The 26,791-nt window shown below is 43.2% G+C and overlaps 2 protein-coding genes across 4 annotated transcripts; one reads left to right on the top strand and one right to left on the bottom strand.

Annotated features, from left to right (window-relative positions):
* The first annotated feature begins 9,763 nt into the window (after nt 1–9,763).
* LOC6541829 lies at nt 9,764–24,429 on the top strand. 3 transcript variants are annotated; one of them, XM_026979345.1, is made up of 5 exons: nt 9,764–9,994; nt 10,740–11,279; nt 19,939–20,035; nt 23,388–23,907; nt 23,995–24,429. In XM_026979345.1, exons 2-5 carry the CDS (start codon nt 10,851–10,853, stop codon nt 24,146–24,148), a joined length of 1,200 nt encoding a protein of 399 aa, XP_026835146.1. In that variant the 5' UTR covers nt 9,764–9,994; nt 10,740–10,850; the 3' UTR covers nt 24,149–24,429. The 3 variants fall into 3 exon arrangements, with proteins under 3 accessions (XP_026835146.1, XP_026835147.1, XP_001970124.3); XM_026979346.1 differs by lacking the exon at nt 9,764–9,994 and adding an exon at nt 10,097–10,115; XM_001970088.3 differs by lacking the exon at nt 9,764–9,994 and having other exon boundaries at nt 10,316–11,279.
* LOC6541876 (UDP-glucuronosyltransferase) lies at nt 24,428–26,361 on the bottom strand. Its single transcript, XM_001970087.3, has 2 exons — nt 25,703–26,361; nt 24,428–25,646 (listed from the first exon to the last, which is right to left on the bottom strand). The coding sequence occupies exons 1-2, from the start codon at nt 26,359–26,361 to the stop codon at nt 24,788–24,790; spliced, it is 1,518 nt and encodes a 505-aa protein (XP_001970123.1). The 3' UTR covers nt 24,428–24,787.
* Between the last annotated feature and the right edge of the window lie 430 nt (nt 26,362–26,791).

The following is a 26,791-nucleotide window of genomic DNA, read 5'->3' as shown; positions in this document are numbered from 1 at the left end:
ATTTTTGGCTTATTGATATTTATTATTAGCCCCGGAAATTGTTTGCCTCCATTTGGCTCGTATATCGCCTCGATAATGTTTCACTTGGGAATCGTTGCAGCGCGCTCTTCTTCTTCGCAAAGGGGCGCTGGGCGTCGAGGGGCGTGTCAGCGGTTATGTTTGCTCTTGGGCCTTTGGCCTGATCATAATTGATTAGCTGCTTGCGGAGCTTCGTGGTGTTCAATGTTTGCTCGGCTCAATTACACTTAAGCGGGTATTAAGTATGTTGGCCAAATATGCAGCGCAATAAATATCGAATGTGTTTTGGTTGAAAAATGAGTGGGAGAAGTTATTTGCAAAGTGGCACATTTTTTATGCAGATGAAATCATAGAAAATGTACTGAAAATGTACAAATTCACTATTAAATCTAAACCTTTTGAAATGCAAAAATCTTTTGAAAATCAGGCGATAATTTGTAATATTATTCATTCATAATATTCATTCAGAGTTCATCCTAATGAATTTCTAGACCCGGGTGATTGATAATTTGTTTAATCACAGACTCATTTATTCTATAGGACACTTCTTAGCACTTTTCGCATTTTACTATGTAGACCCACCATTCTAGCTGTGAGCCAAGCCCGCATTTTCCTCGCCCACACATGGAAATACAAGTTTTCGGCTCTTCTGGCGAAATGGTTCAAGATTTTCCCCCTTTTCAAGGCGCGCTTTTCACAGTTGACATAACGAAAGGTGGAAAATACATATATGTAAAAAAAGGAAAAGAAAGAGGAAGGTGGAAAACAGGAGGAGAGGTGTAGAGGTGGAGAGGAGCAAGGAAAATGCCATTGACGCATTGCTTCAATTAACATAAAATGTGCATATGCACACACACAGCCATACACAGGAAAAGTGCTTCTTGAATTATAGATAAGCGGTAAGGTTTATTTAGATCTGTAGTAAAACATATATATTATTTTGTTAACTTACATATGATATTTAGGCAGTATATGCGGTGTTTCCTTATGAGAGGCATTCATTTCGGCTTGGTAAGTTCAATCTTAGTAGATTTTCCTCTCAGTGCACGAGTCAGTGTGTTAGTATGTATATTAGCGCTTTTTATTACCACCTCTTTAGTTTTGCATATGTGCGCCAGTGCTCAGTTTACTTCCTTTATGAAAACCATTTCACACTGACTGCGAAAACTCTTTGCCAGACGCAGTCGACATCTTTGGCCCCTATCCCCTATCCCCCTTCCCCCTCGAGCCCTTCTATTCACACCATCCTGCAGCGTGTTCCCCGCCCCCTGCTCCGCTTTTCCCAGGGTCGGCAACCACTTGAAAAGACTTCCCACGAACTTTCTAATGCACCGTCGTCTCTGGCTGACACCCAAGAAAAGGGGGCGGAAAATCGGGGGGCTTAAGGATTGTTGCTAATGGCACGCCTCTTAATCATTTAACAACCTTTCGCCCCATTTTCATTTTCATGACACCCACATATCGGGCGCAGGGGGAGGGATCCGTGGTTCACTGAACGATCTTGATTCCGTTTTATTGGCAGCTTTGATCGCACCACTGCTAGATGGGAAAGCCAATGGCCAATTATTAAAATCTACCCACAGCATCGACATCGACATCGAACTCGAACGACCCGATCGCCCCCGCAAAAGCGTCAAAAGTCGGCTCAATTAACATGCCATCTTGGCCCCTCCTTTCGATACCCTGGCCAAAACAGCTACATTTTGTTGACTGCCATAGTACCAAGTACCATAGTGAACCAACTGAAAACTTAAGGTAAGTAAGGTATGGATTATTTTTATATTTTCTTTGTGGAAATGCACAAGCGTAGATATTCCAGGGTGTCAACCGATTCGCATTACATCTTAGCAAATTACATCTCTTCTTAGCAAATGATTTCCATTTCATTTGAGGCCACAGACCGATTCGCAAATGAAGAGTCTTCCACCGCAGTCGTCGCAGTCGTCAAGTTGGTAATAAAAATTATTATTTTGCAATTTAATTGCCAGCCGCACAACGCCCCAAAGGCCAAGACTCGCTTCCACCAGACTCTGGCATCGATTTGGTCTTGAATATGAGTACCCACCAGCTCGGGTCCCCGGCCATGTCCACATCCCCCAGACCAACCCCTCCACTTGGCTGATCTGTGGCTGTCTGATGCAATCTCCTGGCCATTGGCGCTTGTGTCTTGGCCTCGCGATCTGCAAGCTGTGCGCATTTATCGGGTTTGAATTGAAAGTCTGCGAGTAACGCGACGAAAAACCGAAAATCGATATTGAAATTCGGCATCGTTGCAGATTTAATTGAATTTCAGCGCATATGTGCCACAGGCGGAATGTGTGTCCATGGTATCCCAGGTCAAAACCTTTGTCTGGCCTACATTTTTCACTCAATATCCATGCAAAGGCAAAACATATCGGAAAAATATCCCAGAGTCTCGTCGATGGCTGCTTACCTAAAGTGCGTCAAAACCCAGAAAGTGTGAGTGTGTTGCAAAAGTTCAAAGACCCATAATGCGCTTCTTATGGAAATCATTTTCGGCATTTAATTATTCAGCATTCATGAACCTGCAGTGACAAACAGTAGGGAAATTCCCCAGATCAATTGATTCACAAAGAACGTAAATTGGAATTTTGGGTAGCTGTGACTCATGCCAAGGAGCACTTGCCTAACCTGGGCAAAGGAAGTCAGCGGGATGACTCAGCCCACGGAAGCGGGAAACGAAAGTGTGACCCTTTCCACAGCTGAGGTCAGCTTACTAGCAGCGGAAAGGCATGCGTATGAGTAAGGCTGAATACTTATGTAAACTCAAGTCTAGGGCAGTAATCATTACCTGTTTTAGTTGTCAAGTAGTAAAAGAAGCCGTCGAGGGATCAAGTCCGAGCGTAGAAGTTGGTGTGGGTCAATCGAGGGTCAATCGTCGGTCAAGACGTCAAATAGTCAAGTCCAAGTCCTCAAGTGGCTGCCATTGTCAGCGGAGTCTAAAGGTCGCCGTTCCAGTTGTTTGTCCTACCGCAATTCTTGTTATATCCAACATAACTATATCATTAAACAGGCTTTAATGTCTTACACATTTGTGCATATAAATATATTTTACATATAATATATTTTTGCGCGCTCTGCTGTAGCAATGCAAGCCGCAAATAAAACTGGAACGCCCGAAGTGAAGATGAGGCAAGGGTACCCACAAGTCCGTCAAACGTCAGGCTCTGCACCCCACAGCTTCCCGTGGGCCACACATCACTCCGGAGCCATTGAGCAGCTCCACCGCCCCGCCCCGCCCCAACAGCCCACCCCTCGCCCACCTACCGCACACACCCACCTCCTAAGGGGGTAATAAAGATCCAAAGAGACAGGGGTCGCGGGAAAACCCTTCTGTGGAAAGACAAATCACATAAGCAAATTGGTTTACAATAAGCAACCACAAACGGGGGACACAAGCGGTGTGGGGGATACATGGGGCTTAAGCGGGCTAAAGGGGGTCTGGAAAAGGGTGGGGGCTCTGGAGAAAGGGGACCACGGAGGGAGTGTGTGGGATGGGACAAAGAAAACCGCTTGCAGACACAAATATCACAAATTTAGCTGGCAATTTGCATAAAACTCATATTTTTGCTGCTACTTGCAGCTCTTTTCTTTTTCTACCTTCTTTCTAGTTGTCCGTTTTTATTTTACAATTTATCATCTTACATATTTTACAGGCGCTTTGGGCGACAAAAAGAAAACTTCACAATTTGTATGCATAAAGCAACGGCAAACGGCAGAAAATGTATGCAAAAATCCGTCGAGATTTCGTAACCCAAAGGGGGCGGGGGGATATGCAGATGAGGTAACCCAGTGTTAGTCGCAGAGGTCAACCGGTAATAGTCACAGCACCTCGCCCCCTCGTAACCTCTTGCAATTAAGCTACAAGACTGGGACACGTGCTCCACCACCCAAATATCTGGTTGGGCAATCATCGAATTTCGGATCGGGCGCTGAACAATCCATTGCGACTAATTAGGCGGGGCGGGGCGGTGCTGGCGTAGGGCATCAACTGTCCGTCTGGGTGTCTGTTTAATCAATCAAAATGCAGCTCGTCTCGGTTTGCAGTTAAGCACTTTTGAACCCACTCTATGCCCGGAATTATTTCGAACGTGCCGGGCGACGCGTTGGCCGCCAAAAACCAAACATCTCTTTAGTCGCCGGGAAAACTGTCCACGTGCTTATCGACATCGTGGGCAAACAAGGGGAGCTGGTAGCCACAGTCGAGCATTGGAAAGTCTTATCGGCAGAGTGACGCATACACTGCTAAAGTCAAACGGTCTGAGTGGCTGGGGGGGGAGGGTGATGGAGTGGCATCTTCTGAAGGCCGAGGCATGAGATCATTGTTTGCCTCAAGTGCACAGCTTTCAGAATGTTTTTATTTGAGCCACACAACTAACTCTAGGCACCTCAGAAGTAATATTATTATAATAATATTATAATTAATAATAATATTAATATTCCGAGCATATGCAAAAGATTTATCTACCGCTTCAGTTGGTTATTTTGGCCAACACTGATGTTCTGCTCATTTTATTCTGCATTAAATGGGGACTCTTATTTTCAAGGTCTCGCTGCGTCCATTATTTCTAAATTTAACACATACTTTTCGGATTTATATGGAAAACCACAGACACCCCACTGAAGTGTGGGATATTTTCCACTCGCCCCAAAGGACCCCACGCAACGATGCGTTGAGCTTGAACTTTGAGCAGGGAAAAACGTAAGTACAAGATTTTCCGCCTCCGATAAGCAAAAAAGTCGGTCAAAATCAAAGCATATCTTGAGGCGTCCGGCGGAGGAAAAAAGGCAATTACTGGATCCCACTTCTGAGGGGAAGATCACTCGCGGCAAGTTGGGCAAATAAACAAACATATCATGGCAAACAAAGGGCACTTCCAAATCCACTTTATTGTGCAAAGGAAGAACACAGAACATTTTGGGGATTTATGCAAGCGACATTACTCAGCAGAATTACCTATAAATAGTAAACAAAGTACTGACACGATTGTATCTAGTGCTTATACGACTTCAACTTTTATATGTATACACTTATGAAGGAATTCCGGACACTCGCTTTGTTATAAATTACAGAAAATAATCGCTTGGAAAGTAATCGTATGGAGCCAAATAAGAACTCATAGACAAAGTGTTGGCCCCTTCGCTTGGGATCAGTAATCTAGAAAGCCATCTTGGTGCATATGTTAATGTGTTTGCATTCGGGTCGCTAGAGAACTCTGAACTTGCAGCTGAGCAGCAGAGCAGCAGAGAAATGAAAAACTATAAGCGAAATAAAAAAATAAATCGTCGAATTGACCCAATTGAAAACTGCAAATTCCCATGGCCAAGTAGGCAAAAATAAACAGCATTAATCATCAAATGCACAGCAGCCAAGAACAAAGGAACAAGAAAATATCCGATGCAGACACTTGTTGCCTCCCCCACAACAAAATGCTTTTGGGAAAATTGCCAGGGCGAGGAAAATGGGAAAACTGTCGCCAAATTGGCTTTGGCTTGGCGCCCCCGAAGAAAAGGAAATACATATATATGCATATGAGAAAATAAAAACATTAGCACAGTTCGGCATGTTTTATGTGCTCAGCATATGCCGCAGAACCAAAAGACACCAAAGTGCCCGCAAAATGCGGCAGAAAATATGTAGCCGCTGTGGTTTGGGATCCCTCTCCAGATGGATAGCACTTTGGGTGCCCTATAAAAATGTGAAGGGTACTAAAATTCGCAATATAAAACCATATGAGCGGGACTTGGCGGTTCAAAGATAGGAAAAGATACAATGTCAGTGATGTTTTGTTGAGCTTTCGACAGTTTGAACAATTATTCAATATAAAGTTGCTTGAATTAAATTATGTTGAATGTTTCGAAATATTGCAAGTGAAATCGCACGACAATGCAGTAGCAAATGCCACAAGAATGGGTTCTAGCCACGTCGCGATGCTCTCCCTTTTTGGCCGGAAGACATAAGCCAAATAAACACTTGCGCTGGCTGCCAAAAGAAAGCCGAGCAATTAATATCAATGAGAGCCCACGCACAGAAAGCCGCCGAAATGGCATAGAAAATAGCCACAAGAACGGCCGGCAAATAATGTGGTCGTAAAAAATAAGCCACAAAGAGGAGGGCCGCCTTGCATCATCGCCAATTGCCAGACGCTATAAAAAATAACTTGGCAACTTGTGGCGCGATGCCACGCCCCTTCCCGCTACATATGCATATATATCGCATGTAGCGGGTACACATGTCTCATCCGATATTCTGTCGACTTCGTCATGGCCTTTATTTTTAGATTGCCTGCCGCCGTCTTGTCTCGTTTTTCGATTCGATTCTCTGCCAAATTATTCGTGCAACGCGTCTGATTTACTTGCAAATTCGCTGGCACAGTTTAGCGATTTCAGTAGGCCAACAGTCAACAGCCAGCTGGCCGAAAGGCCTGCGATTTTCCTTATTTTGCCTTATCGCCAACTTTTCGGCCGCATAAAACTGCCACGCAACCAGGCAACCAGGCCACCAGGCAATTTGTCGTGGCCACAATCCACTAAGCCCTGTCGTGGAGCATAAATCCCGTGGCTCTCTGGAGCTCTGATAATTTGTTTATTGTTTGCACACAGGTTTTATTAATGGGTGTCGAAGGGAAAGCTAAGCCCACAAAATGGTGCAACTGTTAAGTAAAATAATTTACAAATATTAAAACGCCATTTTCCCTGTGTTTATAGAACACCTAATCAAAAAGATGCACTGAAGAGTACGAGATACGCAAGTATACTTTAAAAGCCAGTGAAAAAACATATCATATGAGATTGGTATAGGATCATATGAGATTGGTATACGAGAACTCTGGGAGAACTTCCTCAGCCGGTCACTCAGAGAATTCCGTCAATATCTGACGCCAAACATGTCATGAAGAACATGCTTATAAGAATCTACTTTATATAAGTATAAAATGTTGAATCATTAAATTGTAAAGATGCCTTAAAATCGAATATCTGTAAAGTACATTTAAGCTAGCTTTAAGCAAAAATATTATAAAAATTTTATGAAAATAAAGCAAACTCATTAATTAATTAATTTATACAAGTATTCCCACAAAGGTCTTAAGCTTGCTAGGTTGTCCTTAAAAGAAGTGCCGTTTTAGTATGATGCCAGGCAAATATTCTGTAATTTTTTAGAGTGCAGCGAGCAAAGTGCAAATCATGGGGATTAGCTTTCTCAAATATTCACACGTACCAGGGCAAAAGATCTCGATGGAGCCATCAAAAGCATTTACAGATCTTTGGTCTAGGCAAACAACAGCCACAACGGCGGACCAGACACATTTTCCACTTTCACTAATTGTCAATTCTGTAGCTCGATCGGGGAAAACAAAAACCGCAGACTGAAAACTGAAAACTGGAACAGGCCGGCTTAAAAGGGGGAAATGGGGGTCTGAGTGATAAGTAAACGATCGCTTTTCTGAGCCCCTCGCAAGATGATAAAGGGATTATATTATCTTCGTATATGGCATTTGAAGAGCGGTATTTAGACCTCGAAGTCAGACTGAGTTTTGGCTGAGTCACAAGAGGTCACTAATACTAATGCTTCAGTTTGCACTCATGACTCATGAATCTGTGCCATTTCTTTGAGAAGATTACAACTGCATTATTTCACAATTAGTTGGGGATTTAATCAGAAATTCAGACAAATCCGGATGTAGATAAGAACGACACAAGCTACCGATTTGCAGATCTCTTTGTTGGAAAATCGCTAGTTTCGAATTAGTTTCGACTAAACAAATATATAATATTAGTACACAACTTTACAATTTTCTACAGGAAGTAGAAAACGGCGATTCGAAAATGTCTCAAAATGTGTTTGTACAAACGGCAAATAAACGGAGGTGACGAGCTAAAAATTCAGATCAGGCAACACATATGCAAATTCCTGATCGTGGGTGTTTGGGTGTCTACAAGCAAACTCGACAGGCGCGCAGGGGCGGGGAAAACTTTTTGGGAGGGGGCTAGCTTTGGGGGGCGGGTGGAGAGGACTGCGGCATAGACGGTCGCATATTTGCGCTTGGTGTTGACTGAAAAGAGAGTAGACAGCTACAAAAAAATTCTTCAGACCTATTAAAGATTATTGGCCTGGTGCGAAGTCAGCTACGCCCACGAACCACGCCCACTTGTGGCAGGGCGGGAGCATTCGAGTGTTGCACAACAAAGTGTGAGCTAGCAATGCAAGGCAATGACAACGTTCTCGGAATACCCTAACAAAATCCTGCTAGCCCGCCAGCTAATTACAAAATGAAAGCAATTTCAGTTCTTTTAGGTAAGCTTGATTTTCACCCAAAACATTTATTTACTGCATTTTATTATTCATTTAGAATGCCTTACTTAGACTGACTTCTATACCCAAACGGAAGGGCATCAAGTGTGTGTCGCTCTTCCCCCTTTTTTCTTCGCAAAAGGGGTAAACACTTTTTGTCAGCCCGACTGATTGACGGTAGCGCTGAAAGCTGCTGTCCATCATCAACACCAGAGAATTGAGAATTGAGAATGGAGCAAAATCGAGTAGACTGCCCCAGACTCAACCGAGAATTCCCGACTTAGAACCGAGAAATGAAACGCCAATGCATTGATGCAGATCTCGCTGGTTGCCGCGCTCACTTGACAGATATCATTAATAAGATTTATGGGCTATTAGCAGAACCAGCCAGTGGCCATAAATAAGACGAATCCGTCGAGGATTCCCATCTTCAACGGCAAACGTGTTGACAGGCGGAATAACATCTGGAGCTGAATCACATCGTTTTCGTGCGGATTTACATACAACATTAAAGTAAGTTCCAGCTCAAAGCGTGCTATAGATAAGCGTTCTTGTAATTTGCCAGCAAATGAGTTGCTTAAGGTCGCCACCTCAGCAAGTGGCTGATAACCATGCGATCACTTCTATTTATAAACTGAAGCCAGAGGTAGAAGATATATTTATTTGTGTGAGAAATTGAGAACTCTTTATAACGTCCTTTTGCTAAAGATCGGGACGGAATGTTCTTTAAGCGCTTGCTCCCTTAACTCAACCCCCTATCTTGAAATAGAACGAGATAAACAACAGACACTTTAAATTAATGAATTTCTACGAACATCCTGTTTCTTTTCTACTTCACAACTAGCTGAGTAACGGATATCTTATAGTCGAGAAACTCAACTATATTTGGTTCCCAATTCATCGGTCAATAAGTCATCGAACATTATGTCAGAATTAATTATGGATTACCCGAATGAAAATTTTGCGGAAACTCGGGTCTTTAAATATTTAAGTGTGCCATTGATATCCCCTACCGGTTACTCAGCTAAAATAAGTGTATTTCTATTTCCTGAATTGCTCATAATATTTTTGGGTGGACTAGCAAAGTAGAATTCCCCACACTCTAGCTTTTATAGTTCTTAAGATCCTGACCATCATTCGGACACCCGGACATCCGGACGGACGCGGCGCTGCCAGATCGACTCAAATATGTATGTTATACACTTACAGTCGGAAACGCTACCTGTTTGTGCGCTTCAACGGCGTCTAAGGCTATCATGTATCACGAGTTCAGATAACTATGTACTTAATTGGGACACAAACAAGAAGCATGCAGAAATCGAACATATGTAAGCAGATGAAATAATACGACTCGATGACGGATGACGTCATTGGCGAAAGATACTCTTTCAAATGCAAGTGACTTAAAGGCGTTCTTTCTCTCTGAGTGAAAAGAGCTCGCAGAGCAGAAGCTTTTCGTTTCGTGCTGCTGTGGATGTGGATCGGCAATGCCGCCGGATCAGTCGTGCGGTGGAACTCGAAGCGAACGGTCGCATGCTGCGTGAGATTCGGCACTCAAGTTTTATCCTTTGAGGCAAAAAAGAGTCCTTATAAAAATCAAGAACTTGGTGAAGAATAAGTGCTATAAGCTAAAAAAAATTCCTTCGAAAAGTGTGCAAGACGGTAAATCGCTTGGAAATATTTTTTACAAAATAAATCAGTTGCTCATCGAAAAAAATAAATTGACAATGTTGGTGAAACAAAAAAAACATTTCACAACTGCACGTAAAAATTTTAAGTGATTGTAAGTTTATTAAAGGCCGGTTTTTAATTGAAAAGTGGGTGTGCCAAATTACATATTATTGAACAAAGCAATTAAAATAATGTGCTTGTTTTATGTTTTTGAGCAGCGACTATAAAATGTTTATTGTCTCGCCGGCAAAGTTTATTAACATTTTGAAAATCGCACAGCCGCAAAGAGAATTGTAAATAAAAAACGATTGAGTAACAAGTTGTTTTATTTTGTCTTTCGATATTTTTGCATCTGTGAAAAACGCCGGTTCTGCGGAGCTGTACGTTAACAGCGAAGACGTGTGCCAAATAAAAACATTCAGCTGCCAAAAATATTTAGCAACTTGTTAGACTCGAAAAATTGCCTGCCAAGTTGGAGCATAAAATTATAAAAAGTGGCCACAAGGTGCAATTAACGGAGCAAATTCAATGCAAATGAGCAATAATTAAAGTGAAACAAAAACAGCAATCCATGAAATTCTTCAAATTCGTTAAAACTAAAGTTATTTAAAATGTACACCAAAATCCTACGACAGTGATTAAACTAAATGAAATATCAAACGAAAAAATCTGTGTGATTAATTAATTAATAAGAAGCCAAGTGTCTAATCTTTTCGTATTTATTATTCTTTTGCAGAATAGCGGAATATTATGTGTATTCCAATATAGAATTTTCGCGACCGGAGTGCTAAATAATTATTTAAAAAACCCAGAATCAAACTAAATACAAAAAACATAATATTTAAATATGAATCTCGTAATATGCAATCTTGTGCTGGCGTTCATCGCCATAACATTATCGAAGACGACACTCGCTTATTCCAATTTTCCGACTGACATTAATGACAATTACTTAAACGTGCGGAATTCGGCCTTGCCCATGACCACCTCCCATCCACACACCAATCCTCCACTCGGTCGCTACATCCTCCCCCCACGCGAGTTCCTCGGCGCGGACGAGGACGAGGACGAGGACCAGAAGTCCTCCGACTACGAGCAGTACTCCGAGAACCGGGCGATCCCGAGAGACAGGTCCTACCTGATCCGGTTAATCCGCAGGCGCGTGCCTCGTGATCAGACCCCCCAGCAACTGAATCCGCAGGGCCGCAGTCTCAGTGGCGTCCACTGGGGGCAGGGGGACGACAACCACCTTGGCTCCGATGCCGGCGTCGATGTGGTGAGTATTGTATCTCTAATCTGGGGACCCACACGGGGCAAACACTTCAGGGAAACCATAAAAGTGTAGTCCTGCTTTATGACAGTCTCTAGCCGTTTAAATATTTATTTGTGTTTTAACGGAACGTTAAGGAACTGATATGAATGTACTATTCTGGTAAAAGCTTAAGGAAGACAACTTCCTAGTATCTCTCGGTGAAGGATCTTGCAACTGATGGCAACCCGAACTTTAGCGCGGGGGAATCAAGCTGATAAGCTTGTTATGTCATGGATACATGTTACAAAATAATTATTTTCTCGAAACAAGTCGTCAAAGACGTGGGAACAACAGACCCAGCAATATTCATGAATGAATCATAGCCAGCCGTACTGATTTCGTTGGCCGCTTCTCGGTGAATTTGTGCAGTATCTGCAGTAGCTGCAACTGCTTGTTGCGCATTAGAATCGGAATGGTAATCAGAGTCGGATCGCAACGAGATGGCTCACCTTGAACCCAACAGCGCCAGTGAATCGGCGACGGGTGACTAACCCTGGGCCTGGTACTGGGACTGGGACTGGCAATCGCTTCGATCCGATCTCCGATCGCAGCTCTCCACTCACCCATTGCGGACCGAGGATCGCAAGGCCCACCCATGAGGCTGCGGATCGCCAGTTCGGGCAGAGGAGTTACTCAATGGCGGCAATTATGAAACGTGTTGCGGCAGGCAGGAGCCACCAATTTGGTTAACAAGCCAATTTGGCGGGAGCCAGCATAATGCCCACATCCAGATCCGTATCCATATCCAGAAGAGAGATCCCTGCCCAGCAACGCTTTCGGTTTCACTTTCCGGCCTGTAATTGTGCCGATCCGTTTAAAATCGACAGAGAGCGACCTGCAGAAGTACCTGTCGCCCTGCAGTTTCATTTTTTATTGCTTTTTTTCGGGTCCATGGCCGACAGCTGGTTGATACAGCTGGCAATAAGAAGGGGAAAACGTAAGCGGGTTGCAAGGGGTTCGGGGTTCGGGGTTCGGGTCCTAAAGACAAGGCTTTCCGTTATGGTGGTCCCTCGTTAATTGGCCTAATTGACTCGACAACATGCAAGTGCTGCCGCCTTTGAAGGGAATCAATCGTGTCTAAATATATGTGATTTACTCTGTTTAGGAACAATTTCACTGATTTACATTGATTACTCGTAATTGAGATGGAACATCTGATATGGGAGTCATTCAATGTGTGTTTATTACCAATTAATATGGATTTCTGAGAAAGAGAAGTCACTCAATTTTGTGGAAGAAGAGTTTTGCCAAAACTAACTTCTCAAAAACTTAGTTCCTTAGTTCCTTAAATGATAAATCGCATAGCAGTGCTTTTGATAAGTCCGCAAACTGATTAAGCAAGCGTGTTCTGCAAATGGGCATTTCCAATGAATTTTATTTAATTCGCCTTTCTTTCTCTGGCTTAGTATTGCTTTTGCTTGCATACAAAACCAATTTTTGTTTCAAATGTTACTTGCTTGCGACATTGAGTACACTCGTACTATGCGAATTTTGCGTGAGTTATGAACATATAGCTTTGGATTTCCCCAACCGGCGACAATCACTTTTAGATTCTGCGATTAATCGCTTATCAGCCCAAGGTTCAGCCTGGGTTTTGATTCCCCGTCGCAGAGTCTGCCTTGATTTGTACCTTATCGCTTGCACATTTGCCTGCAACTATGGGTGATCCAATAGCATACAAAGGTGCGATAAGGTGCCGGCTCAAAGAGATATGTGGAAAGCGGGGAACCGGGGGTGGGAGCTTGTGGCAGATGCACTCAGGCGGCATAAATAGCTTATGGTCTGTGGTCAGGATTGTACCTTAATATCCCTGCTCCCATTTCCGACCCCGTCCTTTGACCTCCGAAAAGTGGAATTTAATATCTGCTCGTCGGAACTTTGTACTGGGCATATCCCCGACCACACCCACTTTCCATCCGCCCCCTCGCCCTGGGAAATCGCTGCACTTGCCTCTGAGCTCGAGTCCCTCACATACCATTTCATTTCTCCCTGTGTGTTTACCTTTGCCAGTTTATTTGCCAACGCATTCCGTGTGCATAGCTGCACTGAGATTAAGAACTGGGAATGGGCCCTATATCTTGGCCATATCTTTCGGAACGGGGTAAAAATAGCACCGCTCTGTGGGAAATGTTAATATAAGCCACGCAAATGGTCGGTTGTAGCACTGTTGTAGCACGGTCTATAAAATTAAAATCTGCATACGTATTTATAGGCAAGTGTGCGATTAATATAACTTGATCTGCTTGTTAGCACACGACAAACAATTGTACAATCGCAGTAGTTGAATGACTAGAAAATGACTTTATCAACGCGGGCTTGGAGAAAATGGAGGTTATCTATGGCAATTGAAAAGTCGGCGAAGAGTTGCTGAGAATGGAGAAAAGCGAGTGCAATTCAAGAGTGTATCTCATTAACACTATTTGCTCTTGAACTCAATGTGATAAGAATTAGAATGTATCAATTTAGAAAATAGCACTTGCTTATAGCAATTGGCATTTAGCATTTCGCACAATAAAAAATGAATAAATTCTGAGAATCAGGGTACGTTCGCATGGCACTTCGAAAATGAAATCATTTCACTTTCAGTTCAACGGCTGATCCAGAAATAAGCAATGTTCTGCGCGCCCCATACAATTTCTATCCCCAGCAAGTCTGTGTTGACTCCGTCGATTGCCACACAGAGTTGAACGATGAAATCTGTTGCCACGCACCAATAGAAATTGGGGATATGTGTAAGTGTCGGCGGGATTTCTGATTTATTAGCAATCTTTTCAAAGAAAAGAAAAAAGAAACTAATGACGGGCAAATCGGCTTATGACATAATAGCAAACTGTTTTCGGGCGGTCCACAAAGTACTCGTATGTCGGTGATCTGTTCGTGATTTATGGCCCACAAAGAGATCAAGTATTTCATGCGGAAGCTCTGCATATTTGTGACATATCTGTAAGGTTTTATGCAATTCATTTCTAGTCTGCAAGACATTGCCTAATGAATGGGGGAAAAATTGTCGCCAAAAAAACAGCTTGAGAAAGGTGTAGGGAAACTGGTCGCCAGACCAATTAATTCAGTGTAACGAGCTCACGCATTTCGGCTGCTGGCCATAAGTAAGTGGACGCGACTGTACGGCTGGCTGATTGATCGCCGGCGACTTGTTGGCCATTAAACGGGGCATGCGCCAAGAGTCACGCAATTAAGACCCACCAGCGAATATAAATCATGGCCAAGACGAGACCTTAATACACTCCTCGCGAACATAAATCATATAAATTCCTTTGTTCTAAATTTAATGGCAATTCCTCCCTTCGTGCGCTATGTTTTCCGGGAAAGTTTTGCGGAACCGCCCGATCCCGAAAAAGATGAAAGACATTGTAACGAAATCAGAAGTGTATTTCATTCATCTTTTTACTTTATAAATGACATTTGGGTGCAAATGCTCCCAGCAGATTGTGTATTTTGAAATTCCCCCTATATAAAGCAGAAATTCCATGTCTATAGAATAACTCCAATTTTTTTAAGTGCTCAGCAGCAGTTTTAGGTGCACTGATAAATCACCGATTTCCGCGTTGTCCAGCGTTTATTTGCGCACGAGTCTCGCAACAAAGTCAATATTTCCCTTTCGTCAGTCAGTGTATCGTCTTTGATAAATTCATACAAATTGCAGATTGAAAAGTCAATCTAGAGCAGGCCAGACAAGTCGGGAGATCGGTGGATCGGTGGATTGGTGGATTGGTGGGGCAGCTACGTTTCAATCTCTTGGGCAATCTAGCGGCAATCTATCGGTGCGTGTGGGCGTTGCAATTAGAAGAGTCAGACAGCCCCGACACTCACAGTCCGATCCCCTCAAGCTTACCCAGACATGTTCTGCCATTCGACGTCTCGACCGGCAACCGAGAATCAGTTTCTCGATCGATTCCCCCGACGATGACGATGACGACGACGATGATGATGATGCATCAGTTCACATTTCCGGCATTTGCCGAGCAACTGCAGCGAGTTAATTGGGAGGCGCCTTCTTGGCTCGGCAACGCAGCCTGTGGATAGGGATGTATAACTTTAATAATTTGGATGCATTTGGATAAAATAGCTTATATTGTATGAGTAATCTCAACATCCATTTAGAAGCTTGGCGAAACAAATTGATTTCGCAATTAAGATATCTTATTAGTTAAAGCACGCATAAACCACGATTGCACATACAACTGAAATTAGAGTTTTATGAGCGTGTAAACTCATTCAGATTTCTTTAGGCTTAAGAGTGCTGCCCTGAAAGCCGTTCGGGCCGTTCAGGCCGTTTAGGCCGTTCGGCCTGTTCTCTGGCCAAAACATCGCCGCGCTGTCATTGACATTGTACGGACATTATGGCCATTTATGGTCCCAAAGGCGGCGTCTGTGCTTTCTGATTTCCACGCTCAGCCTTGATGCTTTCCTTTTGGCTGCTTTCGTTTTCGCAGTCGGCCGAAAGCAAACAAATATAAAATTGTCATAATAAACGTGCCTAGCAGTCGCGGCGGATTTCGCGGCTGCACTCGCTCGTTAAAAATTAAAAAGCATTTTATACACCCAGTCCTTTGCGCATTTCTTTTCGTTTCTCTTAAATACTTGGCGCGCTAAAAAACATAAAATTGTATGGGCTTTTAATGCGAGTAGTTTCAATTAGGATGCAAAAGGAAAAACACCAAGTAAATTTGCAAAGTGTGTCCGATTTTACTTACTCAAGTTAATGGTTGAATTGGGAGGAAGCAGGGCGCCGAGTGCCCGCCTAATTGGCACTTTTGTGCTAAAAAATAATATAACGCAAACTGAGTACAATCAGTAAGAGAAGCACCCATGACATATTAAGCATACGCCATGTGGTCCACCAGCAACTTCCCCTTTTCATAGCACCGCGTGTCTGGGCCATGTTTGTATTTCTAAAAAAGAAAATAACGAGAATTTCGAGGCGGACTTTTCCACAAACACTGCTCGCTGCGCTTTTCATACATTTTTCCATTTTCCCTGCTTAGCTTTTAGTCAAATTGCAATTGCTACATTTGCATTTCGCGGCATTGCATTCAACGCAAATTAGTAAAACACAAACTGAAAGGCCTCGAAAGCTGACTGCCCACGAACTGCGGATGCCCTGGAAAAGATAATGTAGAAATTCACAGGAAGAAGAAATGGGACATTCCTCTCTTTCTCCTACTATTTGATGAGTCGTCATGAATGCATTGTATTCATTATTTTCAATGAAAGATTTGCTGTGTAATCATTCAATAAACTCGAGCCACTGAACTCTGAAATACTACATTAAAAGTAAACGTATGTGCATATCTATATTTTTAGAAAGTATATAGATTTAACGAAATATAGTATATAGAATTAAACTACTCTTTTAACATATATTCATGTTAAAAACAATAACATAGAGTGCTATTCAAAAGCTATTACTAAAACCATATATAGCTGACATAATATTTTTACAATGACCAAATTGTGATCTGTGTTCTTATGGTTACATGGCGGGCTATTGCGAAATCCGTCTTACCCTTTGGGTGAAAACTCTAATTTAGCTAAAGCGATTCATTGTGAATACGAGTGTACTCGTACTACCCATTTATAGTTGTGCGTTTCAATGGGGAATCGGAAAAGTTGAGAAAGACATTGCAGTGCACATTTAGTTGGCCCTGTTTGCTGCGCTCTCCTCTGCGAGAACAAATATGTGATTGTACTATAACTATACGAAGCTTCCCCCCAACCGCGCTGCCCTTTCTGGCCCATTATGCACCCCCTCACACCCACCGCCCCTGGCTTGTTGTTTATTTGCACAGTTGTTGGCGAATTTGTTGGCCAGACTTTTTGTGCCGCCACTGCCACTGCTGATGGTGATTCTCTTGTTTCTTTTTCATCTTTTGCTCATTCACGCATTTTACAATCCGCAAAGTGGGTGGGTGGGAGGTGTGGGGCAAGGGGTATTTAATCTTGACCAGGGCCAACACCTTTAAGCCCTCGAATTCGCTGTCAGAGGCTTAGTTGAGGAACTCGGGGGAATACACTAGTATAAATATTTATTGAATCAAGTGGAAGTACCTACCGCGGGCTTTAACTATTATATAAATTGTGGTCTACATGGATTTGCTCATTACCTTTGCAAGTTCGCCTTGAATCATATTTTGTTTCCGCTTTCAATTGTAGATTTTATTTTAGAGTGTAAGGACAGGGGATCATAAAGCAGGGTACTGGGCGCGCTATTTGCATTTGGCTCATAACTCTTTTGATTGCAAATAAACCCACGACAGGCTCTTTATTATTGTTGTCGCTGCCGTTGTTGTTACCTTCTGGCTCGTAAAATACCAAACACAAGTCACACCCACGCCAGGAATCCCAATTGGGGCTAAACAAAAAAGGTGCGGAAAAAAACAAGAGTGAAAAATAATAAAGAAACTGCTCCTCCGGCCAAAGCATCCTTCAAACGCTCAAAACAGAACAAGGGGCCAATGCAAATGAAGTTTGGTCTCTTTTTATGTTTTATTATTTTCCATAGAAGCTGAAGCGGGCCTAACAAAAAACAACCAACTGTTTTCGAATACTGTCAACCAAGCAGACACTTAATAGCTTTTTTCTTCATTCCTGTGTCCCTGCCTCAACTTCGTTTTACACTGAGAAGAAAAGGTTCTAACTTACCATTTTTCTTGTAGCGCTCCAGCCTTTGATATTTCATATTATGGCAACTACGAAGCATATGATATAGATGGTCTTGCACTGAGGATGTTTTTCCCTCCGTGTAGGGCAGCTCCGGTTCCTGCTCCTGGGATTGGCACTCCAGATTGATGGTAATCCGAGGGGAGCCGCGGCGGGAGCAGTTTCCAGAATGGGTCGGGGGAGTCGCCAACTGCCAGCCTGGATGAAATGGTCGTGTCATGGCTGAGCATGCGTAATGAAGCTTAAGTAGAACTGGTTATAAGAAAGGAGAGCTGAGGAATTGCCTACAATGTAATGTACGGTATGGGGGGAAAAGAAATGGGACGCTGAGATTCCAGATCCGATTCGAGTTACTTTGATTCGCATAGCCAAAACGATCGTTGCACGACAAGGAAATTGAGCGGCTTACTAGCAAATGTTTCAGCAAGAGTAACAATGAACGATGAATCACATAAAGTTGAAGTAATTAAATAAAGTTCATTTGTGGTCAGCTAAATGAAAGTGAAACTCCAGAAGCAGGGAAAAACTTCAAAGTATTGGCCAAGGGCATCGATTTATAGAGCGCCTGATCCTGCCAAGACAAGATGTCCTTGCAGGTCCTGGCGTGGCATTCATTAACCGCCCTAAAAAATATGGCTAATGCACCCGAGCCATTAGCTGCTTCTGCAAGCGGACCATGACTCGGCATTACCCTCAATTTCAATTTCAATTCGCAAACGATCCGCTCAGTTCTGCAGCGCTGAAGAGGAAAGCTTCCTGCCGTTTCGCTGGCCATTTCACTTAACGCTTTGGTGACTCGGCTGGGAATGCGAATGGAGTTGTGTGCTGGCTGCTTTATCCTTTCTGCTCCTGCCGGTGTCATTTTTCTTACATGCACACTTCATTTATTACACCCAGAAGGCAGCCACCCCCGCTTTTCCGCTTTTCGCTCTTCCGCTCTTCCGCTTTTCCGATTTCCCGCCGCTCCCCGCCCGCCCGTCGCATTATGTATCACTTATATGCATGTCGTTAGTTTTCATGACATTCGGGACGCTCTTTTGGGCTGGGAAAACGTGGGAAAAGCAAGTGCATCCCTTTGTTGAAAATCGATACGTGTGAGTGTGTGGCAATGCAAATTGTAAAAGTTTTCCCCACATCCGCTGCTGTTGCTCTTTGAGCTGTAAGTGATAGCTTTTCAGGTGCTCTCAGGTGTGGCACGCAGTTTTCACTTTGCACCTGCACTTGTACTCCCCTTTTCCTGCGGCTCTGTGTGAGTTGTGTTAATAATCAGTTAAATAAATCAAAATTGCTGCGTGAGCACTACTTGCCGGCATAAATCAAAAGGCAATTTAATTTTCACTGGCCCTTTGTGGGAAAATATGAGGAAATTTATCAGAACATTCCGGCTTATGTTGAATTAATTTTTATATATTTTAAATGGGCTTTCTTTTCTATAAGTACTTGTTTCCCATTGATAGTAATCCTTGTTCCTAGTTTTAAGTTTCATTTAAAAATATGTCCCCGAGGAAATATTGGTCCAAATAATTCCCAAAATAAATGCAAGCTCCACATGTTGTTTCATATAACACTTGATTGGGTAAATATGGGAAAAACATTTCTGTATGCTGCCTGTCACATGACACAATCCAATTTATTAGCTGGGCCATATTACGTTTTTGCTCCTAGAAAAAATGGCACAGCGTTTTTAATACTTTATGGGTGAAAAAATATGTGTAAATGCGGGGCTCCTGCACATTGTGCAATAATAATGAAAGCAGCAAAATTTCGTTCTCTGAATGGGAAATATAGTTACGTGGTCGCGGGGCAGCCAGCAAATAAATAAAAGATCAAGCGACTATAACCATAAATAAAGTGTTGGTTCGCGCATGTTATGCGAACATTATGACTTATCTCTTGCAATATTATAGTATTCTAAATGTTCGTTTCTCTATTTTCATCAAAACAGAGCCATGACAATCCATCGGATCAGCTGGGCAAGTTGAGAGCGTGGAATGGGCGAATCCCAGATCAGAACGCGGTGGAAGGGTTGAGGAAATACAACAGTGAGTATGAGTATGCTACCCCTACCTCCATTTAAAGATTGCCTCGTTCATCGGGGTTCATTGGGGCCATTAATGGCGTCTCCTTTCCCCGGCAATTGTGCTGCAAATAGATCATCACGTTCTGGCCATAAAAAATGTGCTAAGCAAATGTGCTAAACGAATTCTATGCGATTCTCTGGACGAAAGGGCCAAACAAGCCGAACAAAACGCCATCAAATGCCCTTTGATGTAGGAAAAGGAAAGTCTAGGCAACAGTTGCGTCCGCAATAATAGAAGCGTGCCAAGTAATAGGGGAACCTACGCTGCTTAAACTTAAATATACTCGAATCTAATTAAAAAACATATAACAAAGGTTGAATTAGCCTTCAAATCAAATAAATAAACTTTGAAATAAACTTTACAATAAATTAGCAACTTTTCCAACAAGGCGGAGTAATTGAACTTTTTATTGCCACTTTATTAATAACTCCTATGAATTCCAGGCCATATTTGGCATTCCGCAACTGTGGCTAGACAATCCCAGTTGTTTGCCCTGTTATTTATGACAATGGAAATGAAAATGACTGTTTTATCCTTTGGCACGTGACTCTCCCCATGAATGATGGAAAACCAGAGCACAGATGTCAACAGAAGGACGGATGGACAGTCGGGCACGAGCTTAACTTACGCACTTTACTTTCTAACCATAGGAAAGTGAGTGAAAACTACGCCTTGGGGAGTTGAAAAATCACCCAAAAGATAATTCCCCACTGCGTTTTTCCATTTTAACATGGTTACTTGGGCGATGCATCTGCACTTTCGTTGCAATTAAGAGGAGAGTTTTTTGTTAAGCAAACACAAAACGCCATCTCTATTAATTTAAGTTGTTGGTTTGTCGTTTTTCTTCTCTTAAGGAGGAGGCAATTTGAGACTTCCACAGATCTAGCCAATTACTTCATTACAAGACACTAGGCTAAACAAAATCCCCACTGAGACTGGGAGAAATATTTATTGCTTCAAGTTTGCTGATTATTCATTAGAGCTGCACTGCCTTCAGAGAGTTTTATAAGCATTCTTCAGGAGAAGAATTGCTTACCTATTTAAATTCATAATCCTTGCCAGTTTTTTGCAGTGTATTGGCAATTACGATACAGCCACAAGCTAACCCAGACCCCTGACAATGAAATGTGAGCTCGGTCTGTCTCAATATTTTTGTATCTCCACCCCTTTGCGCATTTCTCTGCCTTTTGCATTTGAGTGGAAAATTGTTGTCGCTTAATGGGCGCGAAAAGTGTTGTTGGGAAAACCGTTAAGAGCGTGTGGACAGAGTCGGCGCAAAAGCCGCGGAAAGTGTGTCACTCGGCCTGGGAAATTGTCAATGGAAATGCCTGTGTCTGTTGCTGTAAATGCCTAATGATGCAATTTTCTTATCACGGCGATTTTTGTTGATTTTTCGCTTCAATTGAGTATGTTACTTACATAATTTGCCGCTATCAAATATTTACTCATCGCGTATGCTCAACTTGGCTGACTCTGTTGTCTTATTTATTGGGGGACTCACACTGTTCAACTCCGCAGAATTGTGATACAATGCATAATATTGATTGAACAAATATTGCCGACTGAAGTCAACAACGCTTCTAAAGCAATTCTGAAAATGACCTATATACTGCGTGGATTTACATATACCTCTAATACTTTATTCTAAAGCTTATTAAATGCCTCTACAGGTTTCAGTTGATTTAATGATCTTTACATAATTAGATGATAGAAATTTCTCTGTGATTTTCTTTAGTAATGTGCTGTGCAACATGCTGCAGCAATCAAAATGACTTTATTGCCCCAGCACAACTTTGTAAACTGTGATGTTTTGGGGATTCCCCTACCTCAACACCTTTGGTTTCCATGAGATTGGCCCACATTTTCATGGCCGCTGCCGTCAAGTTCAAAGACAGCAAAGCAGACTTTCAAGAACATTGCAATTGCCCCCCTTGAACAGCACACACCCCACTTTCCACACAGCCCCCATTTTCCAGCCCACCGCGCCTCTGAAAGCCCTGTGTTTTCAGTGCTCCTGGCTTGTTGAGCCAGAGCCCCTTGAATTATTCATGTGGCTGTTGTGGCTGAGGCAGCTGGAGCAAACTGTGATGCTGTCCAACAGCTCCTTCTGCGTCCTTCTGGTCGCCACTGCAACCTGGAGCTACCACAAGTACACTGGGAGATACACATTGAATTGCATCATAGTTACAGAATCACTCAAGGATATTCTGCTATTGGTATGGAAGTTAGCACAACTATATGTATCCGTATGAGCAGCTCCAAAATAGCAGTATAATCGTTATCCGTATAGGTGGGTCCCCATATTTGGTGACAGTGCAACCATACACACCCACCCCCTCCCAGCGCGCTCGTTATGTTGATGATTCAATCATGGAGCATTTATGAAAATTACATGTGGAGCCAACAGTTGATTCTCCCTAGGAGATTCGCCAGCAAAGTTCTTCTCCCAGTAGGTGAATGAAAGGGGACTGGGACTAGGACCTGGGATTAGCTGGGATAACCACTGGGTGGTCTTTGAGCAGACTGCGCCCTCCGATTCCCGCCAATCCGCTTGCTTCCTGCCACTTTACGACCGCCAGACTGCCGAGAAAAAGTTAATTCCGCATGCAAAGATCGCTTCTGGAGGTTGTTTTTTTATGGTGGCGACAAAAGACGATAAATAATACTCGCGTGCAACGGTAAACTTAAGCCAGGCAAAATGGCCTTAAAGGGGCAATCTCCAGCAGTCGATCAATAAAAAAATTACATCTCACAAATGATCTTAAGCCGCTGGCATCGCAAAAAGCCAGTGGGCGATCGAAAACGCTACCGAATCGCACGCGAAACGCGCGCGAGAGGCATTGAAAACGGAAGGAGGGAATTTCTGGCCGTTTACTGAACTCAGCGATTTAGTGGGCCATTAAGTAACAAACCCGTCGACTGGTTATTCCAATGACACACATATGCAGGCGCTAAAGTGTGCTTATGTCAATAGGTTGCATATAAAAGTAAGCATTTTAGGGGATTATTCAAAGCAGCAGGATGCATTTTAGTGCCTACAGTTATGACTTGCATGTTTGCAGTGATCGTAAAACGAATTTCAAAGATCGGTTATAGCAACACTATTGAACACAGATATTTCTAGCAAGTTTAACTGAAACTTCCGTTAGAGGACTAACAATCATATTCAATCATATTTAATTATTTTCCTATTTCCAATTATAAATTTCTTTATGTACATATACGAGTGTAATGATTCCTAAATCCTTATGGAATTTACATCTGCCTTGTGATTAAACTCAGCATGCGCTTTATAACGATGGGTATCTTTCAGTTACTCGTACCAGGGAGCTCAACAAAATGATCGAGGCTCACAAGCAACTGATGGCAATGGAGGGTGTCTGCCGGGTGCCAAGGCCGGAGGTGGTCCACATCATGAGGGAAACGAACACGTTCTACACACCTCATGCCACGATCCTGCACAGGTGCAGCGACAAGGTCGGATGCTGCGAGGCGGGATGGACCTGCCAAATGAAGAAGAACGAAACGGTGGAGCTGGTGTTCGCAAAGGTGGAGGGCCGCTTCTCCGAGCCCATCATTAAGCCGATGGAGAACCACACGGAATGCGGATGTGTGAAGGTGGAAACGCGTCGGAAACGGAGTCCCGTGTGCCTATGCCCCAAGCACTTCAAGGACTTCAGCTGGACGGGATCGCGGGAGGAGCACCTGGAGGTGGGTCTGTGGGAGCGTAGGGAGCGGAGGGAGCAGCGCTGCCGATGCGACTGCCACCTCAGCGACGACACGTGCAAGAGGCTGAAGAACGGCGTTGAGGGATTCTCGGTGATGGAGCGACGGTAAGTTGAAGTGCTTCTACCCCATTCTTTGCCAGTAGTATATTTAGGTTGTTTTTTATGCTTTCACTGCCATTTTCATTGTTTCAGCCGCATTCAAAGTGGGGAGGTCAGTCCGCCGTTCTGCAATTACGGGGCGTATGACGTGAAGAACGGGCGATGTCCGCGCCCGGGACAAAATCCAACTCGGAATCCGAATCTGCAGCCGTATTTGCGATCGGGGCGCCAAAATAGCAAAAGCTAAACCAAATTCCCATTGAAAGAATGAAAACCCAGAACTGTGCATGAGCTGAAATCTATCTATATAACACTAAAGCCACAAAAAATGGCAGAACGCGGTTCAGATAAAAGTTTCTATCCCAAGTAATGATGGAAGTTCGTGCTATGGAAGTAAAACTGTGGTTAGGGATACGCGATGGCCATAGAACAAAGGAATCCCGAACTAACTGATCGTTTGGATGAGCGGCAAACTAAAGGCATACTATGGTTGTTAGTATTATGAGTAATAATATTATAATATTAAAGACCGATTCAAATTAATTTTTGGACCTAGTGATTACTTTACAGAAAATAAACTTAAAATGTACTTCTAGTTAAGCTGAGTGTAAGATGCAGTGCGAACTGAAAAAGACTACAGTGTTTTAATTATAATTTATTAAAACCATAAGAATCTGTCGAATTCTAAATCACTGTAGCGCTTTTATGAAAGGGTCCTAAATTACTAGCATTCTCGGTCCTCTATAAAAATAAATTAAACAGATTCCCAAGTTCCGATCAGAAGTATTGACAAACAACATTCGAGTGTACTTAAGTTATTGTCGATTAAGTTGACGTCCTAGCTACTTATTTAATATATTTTTGTATGCAATAAAAATACTTCTAGTCACAGCAAGCGATTTACTTTTCTGAGTATGGCAATCGTTAGAATTAAGAACCCATAAACTATCAAATAAATATCGATGCAGTGATATTCGATCATGTTAAGTTGCCTGGCGGGATTGTACAGATTTTTAGCTCCCTTATGTCGAACGATGTACTCGATCCAATAAGTGGCCAAATCGCTGGAATTCATTGGACGATCGCGATACATTTGAGAAGCTTTCAATATAGTTTCGCCGTAACTCGAATTGCTAATCATTCTCGAAATGGCCTTCGCTAGCTCCAAGTGCGTGAGATTGCGTGAGTAGGTAGATAAAGTCAATCCCCAGTTTTTCGAGTGCATTCTCTGAAGATTTGCGCGCTGATCCCCAATTAAAGGTAGTCCCAGCATGGGCACTCCATAAAAAAGGGCTTCCGAGAGACTTCCCTTGCCTCCATGAGTGATGAACAATCGAGTCCTGCCACTTTGCAGCAACTGGGATTGCGGCCACCACTTGGCGACTTTCAAGTGGGGATAATCCAAACTGATGGCACTACCATTTGGTCCATCGTAGGTCCAGTAAATGTCGTAGTCCGGAAACCGAGAAAAAGCTTTTGTGAAAGTCTGCACCAGTTCTGCAGTTGACTTCCGCCAAGTGAAGCGAGTGCCCAAACTGAAGATGATGAGAGATCGATTGCCAGCTGATATTTCCAGAGGAGTCTTCTTTCGCTGTTGCTCTAGGACTATACCTCCCACATCCACCATACTGGGAAGTAATGGTGCTATGGGACCCTCGCTGATCATGTGATGATTACTTAAGGCCAGGACCACCGATCGGCGCATCGTTTCAAAGCTGGGGTATCGCGGTTCGGGAAAGTGCAAGCTAAAAAGCGAACCACAATGGATTTTAATTTTGCAGCAGCTATTTCAGATACATACCTGTAGATCCTGGCCAGTACCCTCCTCGCCAAAATTTCGATGAACTTCTCCCAAATTCCAAAGACGCGGGCTGAGATTCCACTCCTCTGGTGGCCATCATACGGCTGTGGGACGTACGAACGCTCCTCGGGATTGCCCATTAGGCTGTTGACAAATCCAGTTGGCTGTTGGGTGGAAACTATAGCCACTGGACAGTTGAAATGCGCAGCAACTCCCAACAGATGATCGTTAAAATGATAGCCCAAGAGAAGGAGATCAAAGGGAGTATTAGGTGGGTTACTGAGAAACCGCTTCCACTCCGGCAAATCCAGCAGATCTCCGGAATGTTCCAACCGCCTAAACATCCGTTGCAGACGCAGAAGGAGGTCCGAGGAGGAGGATCCCTCCACTGTTGGCTGCTCCCAGGGAATTAAAATGTGTGACACATTCCCCCGAACCTCCTGCTCCTCCAGCGGCAATGTGGTGACCAGGGTTAAGTGGTGACCCCTCTGCAATAGAGCCCGACATACCGCCAAATGGACCATTAACTGCGAACGGTGCACATTGACAAAGACACCCAAAATGTGATGGGATTTCACAGGGGCTGGGCTATCAGCCAGCAGGAAAAGGCCTGTGCAGCCCATCCACAGAAGTGACCAACTGACTGGCGACCGCTTCATGACTGAAGCGCCCGACTCAAATTCACATTAACAGCTAATTAGCTGAGCCTCACGAACACACCATAAATCAATCAAAATGATAACAAGCGATTTGGTTACCCAACGAAGGCAAGTCGAAACCGGTGGCGTCACGGAGCTGACCCATCAGAGCCATTAACAAACTTACCAAAATCAGAGAGCCCAGTAATTAAAAGTATAGGAAAACTATATTCGTTTTATTTAAGGGTTAAAGCCAGAACATGGTATCATGGTATCATGTTCAGATCTTATGCTTTTATGTTTAACTTAGTTCGTTGTTACATCGGTGTTAAACACAGCGATTAATTAAACTAAACCGCACATCAACGCTCGATGAACAAAAAACTTAATCACACTAGGATATCAGATTATTTGCGGTCTTTGCTGTAACAGCATTCTAATTGAAAATGGG

The sequence above is a fragment of the Drosophila erecta genome, unplaced genomic scaffold (genome assembly GCF_003286155.1).
Source record: "Drosophila erecta strain 14021-0224.00,06,07 unplaced genomic scaffold, DereRS2 tig00000055-arrow-pilon, whole genome shotgun sequence".
In the NCBI taxonomy this organism is placed as follows: domain Eukaryota; kingdom Metazoa; phylum Arthropoda; class Insecta; order Diptera; family Drosophilidae; genus Drosophila; species Drosophila erecta.
Note: the sequence above shows the minus strand (reverse complement) of the source record. Positions and strands in the feature narration are given on the sequence as shown.

Bases quoted from the DNA above. Each gene is read 5' to 3' on its own strand.
- LOC6541829 (XM_026979345.1), top strand. From the start codon at position 10,851: ATGAATCTCGTAATATGCAATCTTGTGCTGGCGTTCATCGCCATAACA. The intron at 11,280-19,938 runs GTGAGTATTGTA...TCATCAAAACAG, and splicing joins CCGATGCCGGCGTCGATGTG to AGCCATGACAATCCATCGGA. The intron at 23,908-23,994 runs GTAAGTTGAAGT...TCATTGTTTCAG, and splicing joins TTCTCGGTGATGGAGCGACG to CCGCATTCAAAGTGGGGAGG.
- LOC6541876 (XM_001970087.3), bottom strand. From the start codon at position 26,361: ATGAAGCGGTCGCCAGTCAGTTGGTCACTTCTGTGGATGGGCTGCACA. The intron at 25,647-25,702 runs GTATGTATCTGA...TTCGCTTTTTAG, and splicing joins GTACTGGCCAGGATCTACAG to CTTGCACTTTCCCGAACCGC.